The sequence below is a fragment of the Bos taurus genome, chromosome 15 (genome assembly GCF_002263795.3).
Source record: "Bos taurus isolate L1 Dominette 01449 registration number 42190680 breed Hereford chromosome 15, ARS-UCD2.0, whole genome shotgun sequence".
Taxonomy (NCBI): Eukaryota; Metazoa; Chordata; class Mammalia; order Artiodactyla; family Bovidae; genus Bos; species Bos taurus.
The window spans coordinates 57,224,283-57,244,907 of NC_037342.1; the positions used below are offsets into that span (position 1 = coordinate 57,224,283).

General features: G+C 37.1%; 1 protein-coding gene across 8 annotated transcripts in view; it reads left to right on the plus strand.

Moving 5' to 3' along the window:
- ANO3 (anoctamin 3) overlaps positions 1-20,625 on the plus strand; it is a 457,212-nt gene that overhangs the window by 327,505 nt on the left and 109,082 nt on the right. For all 8 annotated transcript variants that reach the window (XM_059874526.1, XM_059874525.1, XM_059874527.1 and 5 more), the window contains 3 exon segments: positions 7,374-7,418; positions 19,034-19,165; positions 19,727-19,833. In XM_059874526.1, coding sequence (XP_059730509.1) covers positions 7,374-7,418; positions 19,034-19,165; positions 19,727-19,833 — 284 coding nt within the window.

Below are 20,625 nucleotides of genomic sequence, written 5' to 3' on the forward strand. Positions count from 1 at the left end.
TCTGAAACAATTTAAAATTATTTTCTGTGAGACTTAAAACTTTTCATAAGCTTCATATTTTATCTTAAGAAGAAAATTGAAAAATATGTAAAAACATTCCCTGCAATATTTTTTATAATTGTGAAAAAAGTAAATATGTTCAACGGTAGAGGATTCAAATAAATTAGATATATCCTTGTGATGCAAAATAGTTCATTTATAAAGTGAATGGGTACAAGGACTTCTTAATGACTGTAGTTAAATAATAAGTAGTAAAATTTAATAAAATATGTATAGGATATGCATTTATTTATACAATGAGATTTTAACAATGTAAAATGAATAGAAAAAAATTGGAGGAGAATATAATATGCTAAAACGTGATTGCTTCTGATGGGTGGGAGTGAAGTCTTTATTATTTTGTGGGTCCTTATTTATTTTACTTTCTTACAAAATTATTTTTAGCAAGTTCTAATTTGCTTGCAGGATATAAACAAAGATGCAAAAGAAGTGTAACACCCAAGACAATAACCTACTTTCTGATATCAGGGTGAAATTGCTAAAAAAAATTCCAAATGAATTTCCATATGCCTTCATCCTGCCCCTATTCCTGTGATTTCACCATTGTTTCTAAGAGGAGTTATAGTTGAGTTTATGCACAAACTAATTGCCTCATAGATGCAAAAGGAAGAAACCCTTAGAGGCTGTCACAAAGCATGCCATTTCAGTAGATTTTATTATTCAGATTATGTTCAGGTTAACTGAATATTATGTTTAAATATCTCATCCAAAAAGGTTCATAGCTTCCATTACCTCCTCTGAACTTTATACAAAACACATGTCTGCTAGAGGTCCAAAAGACTGAATCCTTTTTTGCTATCCAAGGGGGAATTTGGCATCATCTGATTCTTAGTTCCTGGCCAAGACACTTATTATTAATTTGAAATTATACTTTCCTTCAATGAAAAATAAATGTTGGTTAGCATGTTCACTTTGCACCAAATATTTGACACTCATAATTTCAGAAATATTTTTTCTTTCTCTATCAGTACTGTTGCAGGAAGGGGGACCCCTTACAGGGCCTGAAACTGGGCTCTTGTCTAACACTCGGTAATGAATTGTCTGAGGAGACACATGTGCTGACAAAGCAAGAGATTTTATTGGGAAAGGGCGCCTGGGTGGAGAGCAGTAGGGTAAGGGAATCCAGGAGAACAGCTCTGGCTGCAGTCTCAGGTTTTATGGTGATGGGATTAGTTTTCGGATTGTCTTTAGCCAATCAACTGACTCAGAGTCCTTCCAAGATGGATGCCAGAGAGAAGGATTCTGGGAGGTGGTCGGACATGTGGTGTCTCCTTTTGACCTTTCCCGAACTCTTCTGGTTGGTGGAGGCTTATTAGTTCCATGTTCCTTACCAGGACCTCCTGTCATAAAACAACTCATGCAGATGGTTACGATGGTGCCTGGCCAGGATAGGCGGTTTCAATCAGGGTGCTTCCCCTAACAGTACTATTCAAGTATGTCCACTCTGCTGTAGTGTATCAGGAAAAAGTCTTATAAAGACAATGGCAAAAGAATCTAGTGTCACAAGTTTCATATAACTCATTCCACCATCTTGGTTGGATTGTATTATTTTTAAAAATTGAAAATCTGTTACAGCATATTGGCCTTTTTCCTCTCATTTCCCTTACTCTTGACTTTTCAGATAACTATTGAGGAACTCTAATTTAAATAATAATCAATATTCTCATAATTTTAAAAAATCTGTATCAAAATTATTTCTTCGTGTCTTTTCCTTAGAAGTTCTTTAAAACCGTTTTGCTGTTATAAATGATATTCATTTTTATTTTCTGATAAGATTGCATTTGAAAGAAGAGTTATGATACATCAAAAGAAAGAAATATGAAATATATATAGTTACTGTCTCTTTTAATTGATGCTGTGGCTGAAGTTTCTTCTTTATGTTTTTCAAGATAATGTTTACAAATTCCACATTACTGAAACTTTGAAAAATGCAATTGTGATTCTTCTGATTTAATAATATAAATATTAGAAAATATATAGCTTTTCCAAAGTATACCAAAAGAACACTGGTTCAAGACAAAGTAAAAGAAAAATATCCTGTGACCAAATATGTTCTTGAAATTCAAAGTTAAACAATAAGTTTATTTACTGTAGGAATTTTTAGAGAAGTGATTCTCAATCTTCAGAATACATCAAAATTACCTGGGAAACTCAGCAAAAGTAAAGTTTCCTAGAACCTACACCCAGAGGATAAGATTGGGTATATACGTTTTTAACAAGCATCCCAAGTGATTTTATTATAGTTGGTAGAGAAATATTGTCTTGAGGATTTTAGTATTTTTATAATTCTTATATTGTTTATAAATTTCAACAGACAGTTACACAGAGCAACCTTGCCTTAATTTTCATCTAATGATGGATTTTTTAAATCATAATATGATGATGTTCTTGAGAAAACATTCTGAGGAATTCTAGAATGAGGAGTTCTTTTGCAACATCTTTCCCTATTACTTTAATAATAGATGTAGCATTAACCAACTCCTTAGTAACCAACTTCTGATTTATTTATAAGGTATGCCTAAATTTGGGATAGCAGTCAGCTTATGAAGAGGGAATATTATTTAAGTATAAAATAAGTGGCAAAGTATTTTCATGATTGTCAGCTCAATTTCCAAATGTCAATTGTTATCATATTTAAGGACATATATAGACATACATATTGTCTTAAAATTAAGAAATGGATAGACATCAAAGAACTTAAATAGGAAAAATGCATATCTCTTTTCAAGACAAGATTTTTTAAAAAATTTATGTAAGAGGGACATATGCATGCTTGACTATTCCATATTCAGTAGTGAAACCTATATTGCATTCCATAAAGAAAACCTGCAAATTTATTCAGAAAAAATTATTAGAGTTATAACCCTTCCTACAAAAGTTTTCTGCTAACTTACTGTTTGAACACAAAACTTCAACATTTTATCTAGAGCCTATGCTTGAATATTCTGCATATATAGAATTTTATATATCTAAATTGTCTAGCTATTTCTTTTCTTGATTAAAATGGCCTGCATACTGGACTTGATGTTTCATAACTAACCAAAAAAATCTGAGAATTAAAATATCCTACATTTTCTATCTTTTATTCTATTAGGAATGACTTTGTGTGTCTTCTATATTACATAAATATCAATTCCCACTTTCCTCACTTTTCTTTTTATTCAAGGTGATTCATATTCATTCTTACCCATCTTATATTAAAGTGGGCAAGCCTATTTAAGATGATTCAGTCATCCTGTAGCTTCTCAGACTGAGTTCAATATGGGTCAACCTTCTGTCTTTCCTCAAGCTTTTATTCCCACAAATGTTTTAATCAGAGCAAATTTGGGAGAATTTTTTAAAACAACTAAGAATAACCTTTTATTATTGTTGGGAATAAACTTAGATCTCCTTTGTATGCAAAGGATAACTCACTCAAAAATAAAATGATGTAATAACATACAGAGACCCCAGTGTATAAAATAGATAAAAGTACAGGAGCTTCGCTTAACAAGGAGCAGGGGCCAGGGTCCCTCTCATATGACAGTCCTTCTCATTTGGACCTGCAAACATCTTACATGTGGCCACTGGCTATGTGAAACACTGGTTGGAAACAGTGATTGAGATAATGATTTACTTATAAATCATTTTGAGTGACTGTAATCAGTTCTAATGAGGTGGGTGAAACTGGAGCCTATTATACAGAGTGAAGTAAGCCAGAAAGAAAAACACCAATACAGTATACTAATGCATATATATGGAATTTAGAAAGATGGTAATGACAACCCTGTATGCGAGACAGCAAAAGAGACACAGATGTACAGAACAGTCCTGGACTCTGTTGGGGGGGGGGTGGTGATTTGGGAGAATGGCATTAAAACATGTACAGTATCATATAAGAAAAAAAATAAGCTTATGATGGAACAAAAAAAAAATGCTGTCTTGATATAAGGTGTAAAATAGAAGGATCTTTCAAATGAAAAAATAAGGGAAAATAAAGAAAGCTCTGTCAATGAACAATATGCATTAATAAATTATGTAATGAAGATTGTGTGTGGAAATAATTTGGTCCTGCAGGTTCATTTATGCAGAAAGACTAAGGAGAATTGCAAGTTATTATTGACTGAGTGGGTTAAAGGTTCACTCGTATATGTTAGGGGAATGTAATTAAGAACTAAATCTTCCCCAAGTAAAGAAACTTCTCCACAAAGATACTAGAGAAAGATCACCCTTTTTATCATAAATAAGCATTAAACCAAATGCGGCTTGCGTCACAGGAAATTCACTGAGATTGCAAAGACAGAAAGAAAGCTCCCCCTTTTATACAGCCGCGCAGATACAAGCCATTATGGGCATGTCCTCAAGATAAACAGTAACCAATCCTCAAGTAAGAGGACATGACAGCATTAATTGTCATACATAGTTCATCCTAGATTTGACTGGTAATTAGAATGTTAGTTAATTGGGAAAAGTGAGTCTCTTAATTTTATTTGTTTTTATGGTATAAAAACCACGTGTATTCATCTTGTATGATATTCTTCCTTCACTTGTTTTTTATTTCTCCGAAAGCATTTCAAAATTTTTAAAAACGCTTGAAAGAAATATTTCAAAATAGTAACAATAAAAAGACGATAACATTTAGTCTCAATGTTCCCTTGTCTTTTTATGTTATTCCTTACCATATCCACAACTGATAATTATAGTAATCATAATCCTTATCATCTCTTAATCACATTCCTAGATTTTTTTGATACTGACAATTATTTTAAACTAATTTCTACATTTGTAGTTTTTTAAAGATATACCTTATTTACTAAATGTTATTAAATTGAAAGTACCCTCAGGCACTGAAGGAAATAAATGCAGCTGTGAGTTAAAAGCTCATTCATTTATTCATCAGTCATGGGAATCCTCATTACTATTTACCAAAGAATATACCATATACAAAAAGTCAGATGAACTGAAACTGGCATCTTTAAGAAGCCCGATCTCCTATATAAGATAGTCAGTGAACAGTTATATAATAATGGGGTAAATGATGTGAGAGTTTTAGAGTGAAGATGGGTTTATAGCCCAATAGGGAGTAAATGACATATGCACACAAACCTGTGTATATTTGAAAAAAATAAAGGAAGTGGTATTTAAATGTGAGTTTAGGATAAGCAGAGCAAGCATTCAAACTCCATACTTAAAATTAGTGTTAGAGTGTGTCAGGGACAAGTTAAAATTCTTTTCTAGGATTGTGACTGGTGATTGCTATGAAATACAGTAGCTCAGAATGTTTTCAGGTTTTCTAAGCAGTTAATAATACAGGACTAAATGTCAATTGTACTGACTCTCAGCCCTGCTTTCTAGAAACCACATGCACTGCAGAGGAGTCTTCTGATTCTCTGGAATGGGTTTTGGTGGGTGGGGGTAAAGAGGCATTTTAGAAGGTCCCAAATGAGATTCTTGAGCTCCAAGATGTAGATTTAGTGAGAATCTTCTAGAGTGTGAATTAATCAGAATGGTACACATTTACTTAATACATTCAATATCTTTCAGTCCAAAACCTTAGCATCAGTGGTTAAGATCCTTCATTATATATGCCTTGTTCATTATCCCCTCACCTCTTTATGATCCTCAACTTGCAATTTATATGCTGGCAATTATCAAATTAGTAAAAATTCCCTGAATTTTACAATGGATCACTTGCTCCCATAACCATTCATGTGCTGCTGCTGCTGCTGCTGCTAAGTCGCTTCAGTCGTGTCCGACTCTGTGCGACCCCATAGACGGCAGCCCACCAGGCTCCCCTGTCCCTGGGATTCTCCAGGCAAGAACACTGGAGTGGGTTGCCATTTCCTTCTCCCAATGCATGAAAGTGAAAAGTGAAAGTGAAGTTGCTCAGTCGTGTCCGACTCTTCGCGACCCCACGGATTGCAGCCCACCAGGATCCTCCGTCCATGGGATTTTCCAGGCAAGAGTATTGGAGTGGGGTGCCATCGCCTTCTCCGAGCTACCTCAGGCTAAAATGCTGTGTCCTAAGTACTCCGTTTAGAAGACTCCTGTCATTCAACAAGGTTGAATTTAAGACTCAGCACAGATAACACATAGTGATGAAGGCTTCCCTGTCTCCTTTCTCCTACATCTACAAAAGCTAAATGAGATCCCTTCCTAGGTACTTCTATAGCCCTCTCTGTTTTACTGTGTTATCACACTTTATTATAACTATCACTTCTCTCCTCAACTGTAAAGTAGCTTTTTGAGGGTAAAGACCCTCTTTTTTCTCTAAATTTTTAATGGTTATAATTTAATTATAATATAATTCTAATTATAATATTAAGGTTATAATAGAATTCTTTGCAATATCAGAAATATTCAGTACATATGTGTTTAGATGGATAGATGACTTTGTAGAACATACAAGCCTATGCTCTGATTAATATGCATTGTGTAGAAGACTACACAATGAAGACGGAGAAGGCAATCCGTGGGACTGATAAGAGTCGGACCCGACTGAGCGACTTCACTTTCACTTTTCACTTTCCTGCATTGGAGAAGGAAATGGCAACCCACTCCAGTGTTCTTGCCTGGAGAATCCCAGGGACAGGGGAGCCTGGTGGGCTGCCTTCTATGGGGTCGCGCAGAGTCGGACACGACTGAAGCGACTTAGCAGCAGCAGCAGCAGCAGCAGCAAAAGACAGACTTTCAAAAGAGAATTAAGGGACTTCCCTGGTGGCCTAGGGGCTAAGACTCTGAACTCCCATTGCAGAGCACCTGAATTTGATCCCTGGTTGGGGAACTAGATCCCACATGCTGCAACTAAGACCCAGAACAGCCAAATAAATAAAATTTTTTTAAACTTAAAAAAAATCAAATATTCAAAAATGATCTATTGATTTATGAAGTGTCTCTGTTATTAGTAACTTAGGGTCTGAAATTAAAACAATGCAAATTCACCGTTCTTCCTATTTGTGTGTGTTCTCAGTCGCTTTAGTCGTGTCTGATTCTTTGCAACCCCCATGGTCTGTAGCCCACCAGGCTCCTCTGTCCATGGGATTATCCAGGCAAGAATTCTGGAGTGAGTTGCCATGTCCTCCTCCAGGGGATCTTTCCAATCCAAGGGATTGAACAACATGTCTTCTGCATCTCCTACATTGCAGGCTGATTCTTTACCCACTGAGACACCTGGGAAATGTTCTTCCTGTTATACTGGTTTATTTCATGTCTTTCTTTAGCATGTGAAAATGAGAGTATTGAAATGCTCAGTATAATTGAATGTTGTCACTCTCTGATTTCACGATTTTCATGTGACTTTCCTCAGCTGATTTCTTTCTTTCTTTCTTTTTTAGGAAAAAATCTTATTACACTGACCGGAGGAGCAAATCAATGGGCAGGTTGGTGGGTGATATGTAATTTGTTTATAACCAATTTGTCATTTGGGAAAAACAATAAAAATGCATTTGATTATCTGTAACAGCAGTTGTAAATTTTACAAAGGGGAACTTTATTATTTATTCAAGAGATTTCCAAAGTGATTATGCCAAATTTAATAATGCTTAAAATCATGATCTATTTTTTTCTATTTGCCATTGCCATTCCTATAATCCTCCTTTTATATAATATTATAGAACAAGGATTTTAATTGCTAGTTAGTGTTTTAGGAGATTTTAATTTTACAAATAGTTATAAAGCCAGGATTATAGGTAAATGATGACCCACTAAAGTAATAGACACAGTAGAGGCCTTTTGGATCATCTAATCCAAGCCTCTTATTGATGAGATGGTAAAAGAAAGATTAGCATCCGGAATGATGAAGTGGTTTCCCAAGGCCGTACAGCATCTTTTGTATCACGTACCTACTTTTATTCCACGAGCTGAAGCTGACTCTCTTTCAGTTCTGGCATTGAAAGCAAACTTCTTTTTAAAAGCTTTATCTCAAAACAACATCTCCTTACGTATTGTGGTAACAGTAGCTATGGCAAAGGAAATAATTAAAACATAACCCTGAGACACAAGAAACCCTCCCACCTGAATTGCCTTGGCCCCTTTTCACTGGAGGAAATGAGCTTTCATTTAATGAACTCTACAAACAAAAGGCTTATAATATTTGACTGCTCTGCTCCTTGCAAAAAAATCAATTAACCAAAGCAGAATGTGAATGTCATGTAGTAGGCTCTAGTGAATGATACTGCAGGACGTTGCAAATCAGAATGACACAGAAACTAGAAAAATACAGTGTAAATATCTGACCGTTTAAGGAAAGAATTTAATAAATCTAGTTCTTTTACCAAAGAAATATCTAAATATAATTTAGAACTTTAAAACAGGAACATTTTGAATTCAAGAGTAGAAGAGTATACTCCTTTAAACACTAAATTTGAGTGTGGTTGGAATAGGTGACAAGAAAAGCAAATCATGGGGGGAAAACTTGAAATTTGGATGGATGTTAAAAGGAATTAGAACTTAAATGGCTTTTAATAAAATTAATGATGTTCCTTAGCCAGTCAGATTTTTCTGTTTGTCAGGTTGACATATTCAGAGTTACTGTGAGCGTTCATCATTTCACTTGTGTTCATTTGTTCCTGGTCTATATAGCAAATTTCCAAAGTTAGTTTCGCATAACAAGGGCAAATTCATTGGGATTTTACATAATTATACAACTGTAGGTTTTTCTCTACACATGCCTGTTTAATACTGGATTGTGTTGAGAAAACATATTTGGGTTTACTTCTGGGTGCTGTATAGAATTAGTGGGATTTTTGCCACTATGTAAGTGGTGGATTTTCTGCTATACAGGTGTATTCCTTTCAGAGACTTACAGAAGGATAAAATCCTGTATATTAAATTGGCGACAAATGTCTATGTCATGCCGTCGTAATTTAGTTTTAGAGTAAACTTGTGTTTAGAATTCCTGATAAATATGTATTCTAAATTCTGTTTCTTTAACATTTTTAATAGTAGAAAATGCTTTTCTTTTCTATTTTGATCAAACAGAAGTAAACTAGAAAAATGAACACTATATTATGTGTCATAATATGTTTTATTTTCTTTTGTGTTTATTATTTTTTCTTTCATTTTATGAAATTAAAATAAGATTACCAGTTATTCCAAATGATTGTTAATTTATTTTAAGTGGTACTCTAGCTTACTGACTTACAATTTACATATTACAAATAGTTTTCTTTGTTCTTGTGTTAGTGGATGCATATGAGGAGGGTAGCAAATAAATAGGAAAGGCAAATTTATAAAATACATGATATTAAACTGAAAAAAATGATTGTCTTGGTATTTGCTTGCGTTTACATTTTCAATTAAGGAAATGGCTGATTTTGATTTTTCTTAAAACTTGGCCTTTGGAAAAGTAAACTTAAATGTTTGCATGTGTGTGTGTGGGCGTCATCATTGTTATAGAATTATAAAACCCAATTTGTAGACAGTTGGAAAGAGGGAAGCAAAAGTCAGAGTGTGCAGTTAGATGGCACTGTGCTTTCCCTTTTCTGATGTGGGAGAAATGTTTTGTGCATGGGTAATTTGGCCAATAAACATTAGGGGATAAATAGGTACAGGCAATTATCCAGGCTTTGAAGATCATTGTTTCTATAGGCATATTGATAGAATGTGTATATAAAAATACAGTTCAAGCATTGCTGCTATCTATAATTAGTTTACAAAGCAATTTAATATTCAATTTTCAAAGCAGTTTCAAAACAACCCTTTAGGGAGGCAGAACAAAGCATAACCAGTTTTACAGATCAGGGAAAAGGAATGATTTCATTATCACTCCTTTTCACCAACCCTGCATCTCATGCCCTAACTTTTATAGCTGGTATGCTCTGACAAGTTCTTTTGACCCTTTAATCCAGATTTATTTTCAAGTTCCCTTGAATTCTCTGCTCTGCACTGATTTTAGCAAATAAACTTAAAGCTCTGTTAGAAGTCATCTTCACATTTTGCCATAAAATCTTGAGTTTGCAAAATGGCCAATGTGATAAAGGTTTGGTTCAGTTCAGTTCAGTTCAGTTGCTCAGTTGTGTATGACTCTTTGCAACCCCATGGACTGCAGCATGCCAGGCTTCCTTGTCCATCACCAACTCCCAGAGCTTACTCAAACTCATCTCCACTGAGTCACTGATACCATCCAACCATCTCATCCTCCTTCGTCCCCTTAACCTCCCACCTTCAATCTTTCCCACCCATCAGGGTCTTTTCAAATGAGTCAGTTCTTCACATCAGGTGGCCAAAATATTAGAGTTTCAGCTTCAGCATCAGTCCTTCCAATGAACACTCAGGACTGAACTTCTTTAGGATGGACTGGTTGGATTTCGTTGCAGTCCAAGGGACTCTCAAGAGTCTTCTCCAACACCACAGTTCAAAAGCATCAATTCTTCAGCACTCAGCTTTCTTTATACTCCAACTCAAATATCCATACATGACTACTGGAAAAAGCAAAGCTTTGACTAGATGGACCTTTGTTGGCAAAGTAATATCTCTGCTTTGTAATATGCTGTCTAGGTCGGTCATAACTTTTCTTCCAAGGATCAAGCATCTTTTAATTTGGTGGCTGCAGTCACCATCTGCAGTGATTTTGGAGCCCCCTAAAATAAAGTCCGATAGAAGCAAGGTCTGATGTTGTAAAGAGCAATATTGCATAGGAACCTGGAATGTCAGGTCCATGAATCAAGGCAAATTGGAAGTGGTCAAACAAGAGATGGCAAGAGTGAATGTCAACATTCTAAGAATCAGCGAACTAAAATGGACTGGAATGGGTGAGTTTAACTCAGATGACCATTATATCTACTATTGCGGGCAGGAATCCCTCAGAAGAAATGAAGTATCCATCATGGGCAACAAAAGATTCCGAAATGCAGTACTTGGATGCAATCTCAAAAACGACAGAATGATCTCTGTTCGTTTCCAAGGCAAACCATTCAATATCACAGTAATCCAAGTCTATGCCCCTACCAGTAATGCTAAAAAGCTGAAGTTGAATGGTTCTTTGAAGACCTACAAAACCTTTTAGAACTAACACCCAAAAAAGATGTCCTTTTCATTATAGGGGACTGGGATGCAAAAGTAGGAAGTCAAGAAACGCCTGGAGTAACAGGCAAATTTGGCCTTGGAATGCAGAATGAAGCAGGGCAAAGACTAATAGAGTTTTGCCAAGAAAATGCACTGGTCATAGCAAACACCCTCTTCCAACAACACAAGAGAAGACTCTGCACGTGGACATCACCAGATAGTCAACACCGAAATCAGATTGATTATATTCTTTGCAGCCAAAGATGGAGAAGCTCTATACAGTCAACAAAAACAAGACCAGGAGCTGACTGTGGCTCAGATCATGAACTCCTTATTACCAAATTCAGACTGAAATTGAAGAAAGTAGGGAAAACCACTAGACCATTCAGGTATGACCTAAATCAAATCCCTTATGATTATACAGTGGATGTGAGAAATAGATTTAAGGGCCTAGATCTAATAGATAGAGTGCCTGATGAACTATGGAATGAGGTTTGTGACATTGTACAGGAGACAGGGATCGAGACCATCCCCATGGAAAAGAAATGCAAAAAAGCAAATGGCTGTCTAGGGAGGCCTTACAAATAGCTGTGAAAAGAAGAGAAGTGAAAAGCACAGGAGAAAAGGAAAGATATAAGCACCTGAATGCAGAGTTCCAAAGAATAGCAAGAAGAGATGAGAAAGCCTTCTTCAGTGATCAATGCAAAGAAATCGAGGAAAAGACCAGAATGGGAAAGACTAGAGATCTCGTCAAGAAAATTAGATACCAAGGGAACATTTCATGCAAAGATGGGCTCAATAAAGGACAGAAATGATATGGACCTAACAGAAGCAGAAGATATCAAGAAGAGGTGGCAAGAATACACAGAAGAACTATACAAAAAAGATCTTCATGACCCAGATAATCACGTAGGTGTGATCACTTATCTAGGCCAGACATCCTGGAATGTGAAGTCAAGTGGGCCTTAGAAAGCATCACTACAAACAAAGCTAGTGGAGGTGACAGCATTGCAGTTGAGCTATTTCAAATCCTGGCAGGTGATGCTGTGAAAGTGCTGCACTCAATATGCCAGCAAATTTGGAAAACTCGGCAGTGGCCACAGGACTGGAAAAGGTGTTTTCATTCCAATCCCAAAGAAAAGCAATGCCAAGGAATGCTCAAACTACCACACAATTACACTCATCTCACACACTAGTAAAGTAATGCTCAAAATTCTCCAAGCCAGGCTTCAGCAATACGTGAACCGTGAACTTCCTGATGTTCAAGCTTGTTTCAGAAAAGGCAGAGGAACCAGAGATCAAATTGCCAACATCTGCTGGATCATGGAAAAAGCAAGAGAGTTCCAGAAAAACATCTATTCCTGCTTTATTGACTATGCCAAAGCCTTTGACTGTGGATCACAATAAACTGTGGAAAATTCTTCAAGAGATGGGAATACCAGACCACCTGACCTGCTTCTTGAAAAACTTGTATGCAGGTCAGGAAGCAACGGTTAGAACTGGACATGGAACAACAGACTGGTTCCAAATAGGAAAAGGAGTATGTCAAGGCTGTATATTATCACCCTGCTTATTTAACTTCTATGCAGAGTACATCATGAGAAACGCTGGACTGGAAGAAACACAAGCTGGAATCAAGATTGTCGGGAGAAATATCAATAACCTCAGATATGCAGATGACACCACCCTTATGGCAGAAAGTGAAGAGGAACTCAAAAGCCTCTTGATGAAAGTGAAAGTGGAGAGTGAAAAAGTTGGCTTAAAGCTCAACATTCAGAAAACGAAGATCATGGCATCGGTCCCATCACTTCATGGGAAATAGATGGGGAAGCAGTGTCAGACTTTATTTTTTGGGGCTCCAAAATCACTGCAGATGGTGACTGCAGCCATGAAATGAAAAGACGCTTATTCCTTGGAAGGAAAGTTATGACCAACCTAGATAGCATATTAAAAAGCAGAGACATTACTTTGCCAACAAAAGTCCGTCTAGTCAAGGCTATGGTTTTTCCTGTGGTCATGTATGGATGTGAGAGTTGGACTATATATAAAGAAAGCTGAGTGCCAAAGAATTGATGCTTTTGAACTGTGGTGTTGGAGAAGACTCTTCAGAGTCCCTTGGACTGCAAGGAAATCCAACCGGTCCATTCTGAGGGAGATCAGCTCTGGGATTTCTCTGGAGGAATGATGCTAAAGCTGAAACTCCAGTACTTTGGCCACCTCATGGGAAAAGTTGACTCATTGGAAAAGACTCTGACTCTGGGAGGGTTTGGGGGCTGGAGGAGAAGGGGACAACAGAGGATGAGATGGCTGGATGGCATCACTGACTCAAGGGACGTGAGTCTGAGTGAACTTCCGAGTTGGTGATGGACAGGAAGGCCTGGCTTGTTGCAGTTCATGGGGTCACACAGAGTTGGACATGACTGAGCGACTATACTGAACTGAAAATAAAGTCTCTCACTGTTTCCACTGTTTCCCCATCTATTTGCCATGAAGTGATGGGATGAGATGCCATGATCTTAGTTTTCTGACTGTTGAGTTTTAAGCCAAATTTTTCCACTCCTCTTTCATCAAGAGGCTCTTTAGTTCTTCGCTTTCTGCCATAATGGTGGTTTCATCAGCATATGTGAAGTTACTGATATTTCTTGTGGCAGTCTTGATACCAGCTTGTGCTTCATCAAGCCTGGCATTTTGCATGATGTACTCTACATATAAGTTAAATAAGCAAAGTGACAATATATAGCCTCGATGTACTCCTTTTCCGATTTGGAACTAGTCTGTTTTTCCTTGTCCAGTTCTAACTGTTGCTTGTTGACCTGCATACAGATTTCTCAGGAGGCAGGTCAGGTGGTCTGGTATTTCCATCTCTTTAAGAACTTTCCACAGTTTGTTGTGATCCACACAGTCAAAGGCTTTGGTGTAGTCAAAAAAGCAGAAGTAGAAGTTTTTCTGGAACTCTCTTGCTTTTTCCATAATCCAACAGACGCTGGCTATTTGACCTCTGGTTCCTCTGCTTTTTCTAAATCCAGCTTGAACATCTGGAAGTTCATGGTTCATGCATCATTGAAGCCTGGCTTGGATAATTTTGAGCATTATTTGCTAGTGTGTGTGTGAGATGAGTGCACTTGTGCAGTAGTTTGAGCATTCCTTGTCGTTGCCTTTCTTTGGGATTGGAATGAAAACTGACCTTTTCCAGTCCTGTAGCCACTGCTGAGTTTTCCAAATTTGCTGGCATATTGAGTGCAACAGTTTCACAGCATCATCTTTTAGGATTTGAAATAGCTCAACTGGAAGTCCCTCACCTTTCCTAGATTAGTTCGTAGTGATACTTCCAAAAGCCCACTTGACTTCGCATTCCAGGATGAGTGGCTCTAGGTGAGTGATCACACCATTGTGATTATCTGGTTTGGTAGAGTGTCGATAATACATTAGATTGCAATTATGGCCTGGGGGTGGTTGTGTTGGTTGTAGAAGTAGTAGTGATATTCCTTTTCCTTATTAATGTCATAAATTTTATTGAGTCTTCACTTTGCACTGTAGGGTCAGGCTTTATCTATTTAGTTATCAGGATATCCCTTCAATTAAGAGATGAGAAAACTGAATGAGAATCAAAGAAATTAAGTAATAAGCTAGATCTTCACATCATGTGATTCAGATCCAACCATGACTGCATTGGACATGTCCTGACACATAGACATCGCCAGATGGTCAACACTGAAATTGGATTGGTTATATTCTTTGCAGCCAAAGATGGAGAAGCTCTATAGAGTCAGCAAAAACAAGACCGGAAGCTGACTGTGGCTCAGATCATGAACTCCTTATTGCCAAATTCAGACTTAAATTGAAGAAAGTTGGGCAAACCACTAGACTATTCAGGTATGACGTAAATAAAATCAAATATGATTATACAGTGGAAGTGAGAAATAGATTTAAGGGACTAGATCTGATAGAGTGCCTGAAGAACTATGGACGGAATTTTTTGACATTGTACAGGAGACAGGAATCAAGACCATCCCCAAGAAAAAAAATGCAAAATGGTGGTCTGGGGAGGTCTTACAAATAGCTGTGAAAAGAAGAGAATCGAAAAGCAAAGGAGAAAAGGAAAGATACAAAAGGAAAGATACAAGCATCTGAATGCAGAATTCCAAAGACAGCAAAGAGAGATAAGAAAGCCTTCCTTGACAATCAGTGCAAAGAAATAGAGGAAAACAATAGAACCGGAAACACTAGAGATCTCTTCAAGAAAATTAGAGATGCCAAGGGAACATTTGATGCAAAGATGGGCTCAATAAAGGACAGAAGTGGTATTAACCTAACAAAAGCAGAAGATATTAAGAAGAGGTGGCAAGAATACACAGAAGAACTATACAAAAAAGATCTTCACGACCCAGATAATCACAATGGTGTGATCACTCATCTAGAGCCAGACATCCTGGAATGTGAAGTCAAGTGGGCCTTAGGAAGTATCACTATGAACAAAGCTAGTGGAGGTGATGGAATTCCGGTTGAGCTCTTTCAAATCCTGAAGGATGATGCTGTGAAAGTGCTGCAGTCAATAAGTCAGCAAATTTGGAAAACTCAGCAGTGGCCACAGGACTGGAAAAGGTCAGTTTTCATTCCAATCCCAAAGAAAGGCAATGCCAAGGAATGCTCAAACTACCACACAATTACACTCATCTCACACACTAGTAAAGTAATGCTCAAAATTCTCCAAGCCAGGCTTCAGCAATACGTGAACTGTGAATTCCTGATGTTCAAGCTGGTTTTAGAAAAGGCAGAGGAACCAGAGACTGAATTGCCAACATCCGCTGGATCATGGAAAAAGCAAGAGAGTTCCAGAAAAACATCTATTTCTGCTTTATTGACTATGCCAAAGCCTTTGACTGTGTGGATCACAATAAACTGTGGAAAATTCTGAAAGAGATGGAAATACCAGACCACCTGACCTGCTTCTTGAAAAACCTGTATGCAGGTCAGGAAGCAACAGTTAGAACTGGACATGGAACAACAGACTGGTTCCAAATAGGAAAAGGAGTACGTCAAGGCTGTATATTATCACCCTGCTTATTTAACCTCTATGCAGAGTACATCATGAGAAACGCTGGGCTGGAGGAAGCACAAGCTCGAATCAAGATTGCCAGGAGAAATATCAATAACCTGAGATATGCAGATGACACCACCCTTAAGGCAGAAAGTGAAGAAGAACTAAAGAGCCTCTTGATGAAAGTGAAAGAGGAGAGTAAAAAGTTAGCTTAAAGCTCAACATTCAGAAAACTAAGATCATGCCATCCAGTCCCATCACTTCATGGCAAATAGATGGGGAAACAGTGGAAATAGTGGCTGACTTTATTTTTGGGGGCTCCAAAATCGTTGGAGATCATGATTGCAGCCATGAAATTAAAGATGCTTACTCCTTGGAAGGAAAGTTATGACCAACCTAGATAGCATATTAAAAAGCAGAGACATTACTTTGGCAACAAAACTCCGTCTAGTTAAGGCTATGGTTTTTCCAGTAGTCATGTATGGATCTGAGAGTTGAACTATAAATAAATCTGAGCACCAAAGAATTGATGCTTTTGAACTGTGGTGTTGGAGAAGACTCTTGAGAGTCCCTTGGCCTTCAAGGAGATCCAATCAGCCCATCCTAAAGGAGATCAGTCCTGTGTGTTCATTGGAAGGACTGATGCTGAAGCTGAAACTCCAATACTTTGGCCACCTGATGTGAAGAGCTGCCTCATTGGAAAAGACCCTGATGCTGGGTGAGATTGAGGGCAGGAGAAGGGGACAACAGAGATGAGATGGTTGGTTAGCATCACCAACTCAATGGACATGGGTTTGGGTAGACTCTGAGAGTTGATGACGGACAGGGAGGCCTGGCATACTGCGATTCATGGGGTTGCAAAGAGTCGGACACAATTGAGCAACTGATCTGAACTGAACTGACTGCAGTTCATTAGCAGGCATCATTTTTTCCTTCACAGTAAGTGTGTGAAAAGCCTAAGCTGATAATATGATTTATTTTTCTTTAAAAGGTCAATGATGATCTAAAAGTCACTTTATTTCGTTTGTCTAATTTTGTCAGAGATAATAGGCCCTTGAGTCCTGTAGCTTATCAGTGTTTTCTAATTGTCATCAGATGCCTCTTTTATTTGATCCTCCTAGCCACCTAATGAAGTAGGACAGATGGAATTACTTCCTGTTTTTACAGATGAGGGACCTAAAGCTCAAAGACTGGAAATGTTTGGCTCAGTTTCCATACTGGCAATTTCATCCTCTCGCTTCTATACCATTGTTTTCTTCACTAGGCTGAATTTGAAAAGTTAGAATAGTTGCTTTAAAACACACTCAGTGTTTTCACATGTCTGTGCACAAGTGGCTAGAATGTGGTGATGTTTTGTGATTTCAGAGACTTTCTTTGTAGTAAGAAGAAACAAAAAAGACTCTTCAGATAATTTTAATGTGTTATTTTAGGCTAGAAAGAAACACTCTGGTCCCTGAAAAACCAAAAAAAAAGATTTGGCATCTAAATGATAACCTTATTTGGTAAAGAAAAGGTCCAAACTCTTTACGTGCTAAAGTTTAACATCAAGACTTGACATTTGTTTCAAATTATGCATGGTATTTTTACCATAATAGACTTTAGTGAAATAATTTCTAAGATACAATCATTGCCTGCAGATTGTTGTACTAAATTTTTTAAAGTTTAAGCAGAGTTGGCCAATGGAGAAGGCAATGGCACCCCACTCCAGTACTCTTGCCTGGAAAATCCCATGGATGGAGGAACCTGGAAGGCTGCAGTCCATGGGGTCACTGAGAGTCGGACACGACTGAGCGACTTCACTTTCACTTTTCACTTTCATGCATTGAAGAAGGATATGGCAACCCACTCCAGTGTTCTTGCTTGGAGAATCCCAGGGACAGAGGAGCCTGGTAGGAGGCCGTCTATGGGATCACACAGAGTCGGACACGACTGAAGCGACTTAGCAGCAGCAGCAGCAGAGTTGACCAAACAAATATTATGAGACATTGTACTTCTCTAGGAAAATATTCTTTCCTGCCACTTTGACTTACTATTACAGAAGAAGCCAAAAATTGCCAAAGATAGACCTCATAGTGTATAAATATAGCACATTTTTATAAGTATAACATAGCTGAGTTCATGGATAGCAGGATGAGCACCACAGAAGCTAGTTAGAAATGCAGGGTCTCAGAACTCAAGCCTGTTGAATTAGCATCTGCATTTTAACAAGATATTCAGGTGATTTAACTGTCCATTAAAGTCCTGAAAGTACAACAAAGGCTCCTTGACTCAACTTTACTTGTTGTTAATAATCAAGTTTAAAGTAAAACACCAACTCACAACTGTCTAGCAATGTCAGTATGATTACTTTCATGGGTGAAGAAACCAAGGCAAGAAGTTAAATAACTTGTCCCTACAGCACCCATAATGCAGAGCTGCCTTTGAACACAATTTTTCTTGATTCCAAAATCCTTGCTGGTCTTATAGGACCTATGGCTCCTAAAACTGAGTGTGTTGAGTATGTTGGAGCCATTTCTTTCTTTTCAGTTTCCATGTTTGTGGAGCCACATTGCTGTAGATTTTCTAAAGTGATCTGTAACCACACACACACACACGCACACACACACACATATACATGTATACAAACACCTTTAATAAATAATCTCACTGGTTTTATTCTTTATGCTTTTTCCTATGTCATCTTTATACATAACGAGTTTCTAATATTTTTCCACAAGACTTTTCTTATGAGGATAACCTAGTTGTCCTGAAGGAATTTAAATAAATGCAAGATTTGGTTTGTTTTGGAATGTATTTCCTTTGTGTGAGCACAGAAATAATACAGGTGTGTGGGTATGAGTGTGGATGTATGTATGTCTTTGGGAAACTCTTTTTCAGAATGGTAGTGAAAGGTAGACATTCGTGACTCTGGAATGCAACTTAATTCAGTTAAAAAATGTGACCTTGTTCCAGGGTGCAAAAATATTTTAGGAGAATCAAAAAATGGATGTCCCAAAACCCAATGGTTCTCGACAAGTCAGCTTTCCCAGACCTGGAGGAGTCAGACTGCTATACTGGCCCCTTCAGCCGTGCACGGATTCACCAGTGAGTTCCCATATCTTTTCTCCCAACATCTCTTGAAATCACCCTTTTGCTCTTTACATAATTGGCTCTCACATTTATTTCATGCAACTCTTTGTGCATTGGGAGAGTAGGACATGAAGGGAAAGGGAGAAACATTGCTTATCGCTAAAGTACTGAAAACAAAATAAGCTAGCTCCTCGCTTGGAAAGTGCAGGTATGGGGGAATGACATCAATTGTTAATGTGTTCTATTTGGAACCACATTGCTTAAGGTAGTACAAAATTTATGGGAGGCAAAAGACAATCTGTTTTTGTTTCGTGCTCAACAAGAACTATGAGGATATCTAGGCTTCCTTATAAACTGAAAGATATTAAAATGAATATTTGATAATGCCCTGTATTATTTATAACTGTAGCCAAATGATTTTCTTTTAAGAAGAGGGTTTCTCTTCTGATTTACTATACTTTACATGCATTCATTTTAAGGGGAAAAATGCATGGATGACTACCCAGGACCTTATAACTGTTGCTAGATTCTGTGGTCTGCTCTGAATATTAAAACCAACCCCCTTAATCTTCCCAGCTTCATAATTAACAATAAGGACACCTTCTTCAGCAATGCTACTCGAAGCAGAATAGTCTATCACATGCTGCAGCACACCAAATATGAAAATGGAATATCAAAAGTGGGTAAGAACACTAATTCAAAATGCAATATGGTATTTACTTTTACTAATTACACTCAGAAGTATTTTTTGACTACTGAAGCTTTGCCTTCTTGCATTAGATATGAGGATATAATGCAGTGAACAAATTCTCAACCCTCTTTTTTCAGCCTTTAATGAAAGAAAACAAAATAAAACAAAGCTTTTTTAAGGGCATATGGCAACATGTATTGAAATGTGAAATGTTCAAAAACTTTGGAACATAGACTTTATTTCTTAAAATTTTTTCCAAAGAAAAAAATCTGACTCTTGAATAATGATATATGTAGATATTTGTCCACTGTGGCTTTATAAACAGAAAATAGAATAGAGTACTCTACTCCAGTAGAGTAATACTGGAGATACTTTGTCCACTAGGTTATATCCACATAATGTATCCATTAAAAATGATGTGATTTGATTCACTCAACTCAAATGTATTCAGCATCTATTATACTCTACATATTATAAAAAGTATATTACATAGACCCTTTACTGATGGAGATTGAGAATTAGTATCAGTTCTCTATTTGTTGACTTTGAAAGATAGCTGAAAGCAATTATTAAGTTGAAAAAATTATTACAAAACTATAAGTCTAATATAATTCCATTTCCTAAACACAGATGAAAAAAATCTAGACTCTATATGAAATATTTTAGAGATTATCTCTGAAAGGTGAGATTATACCTAACTTTAGCTTTCTAAACATCTGTGTTGTTTGAATGTTTAGCACTGTGCTATAGTATGTCTGATGCAACAGAAAACTGAGAAAGTATC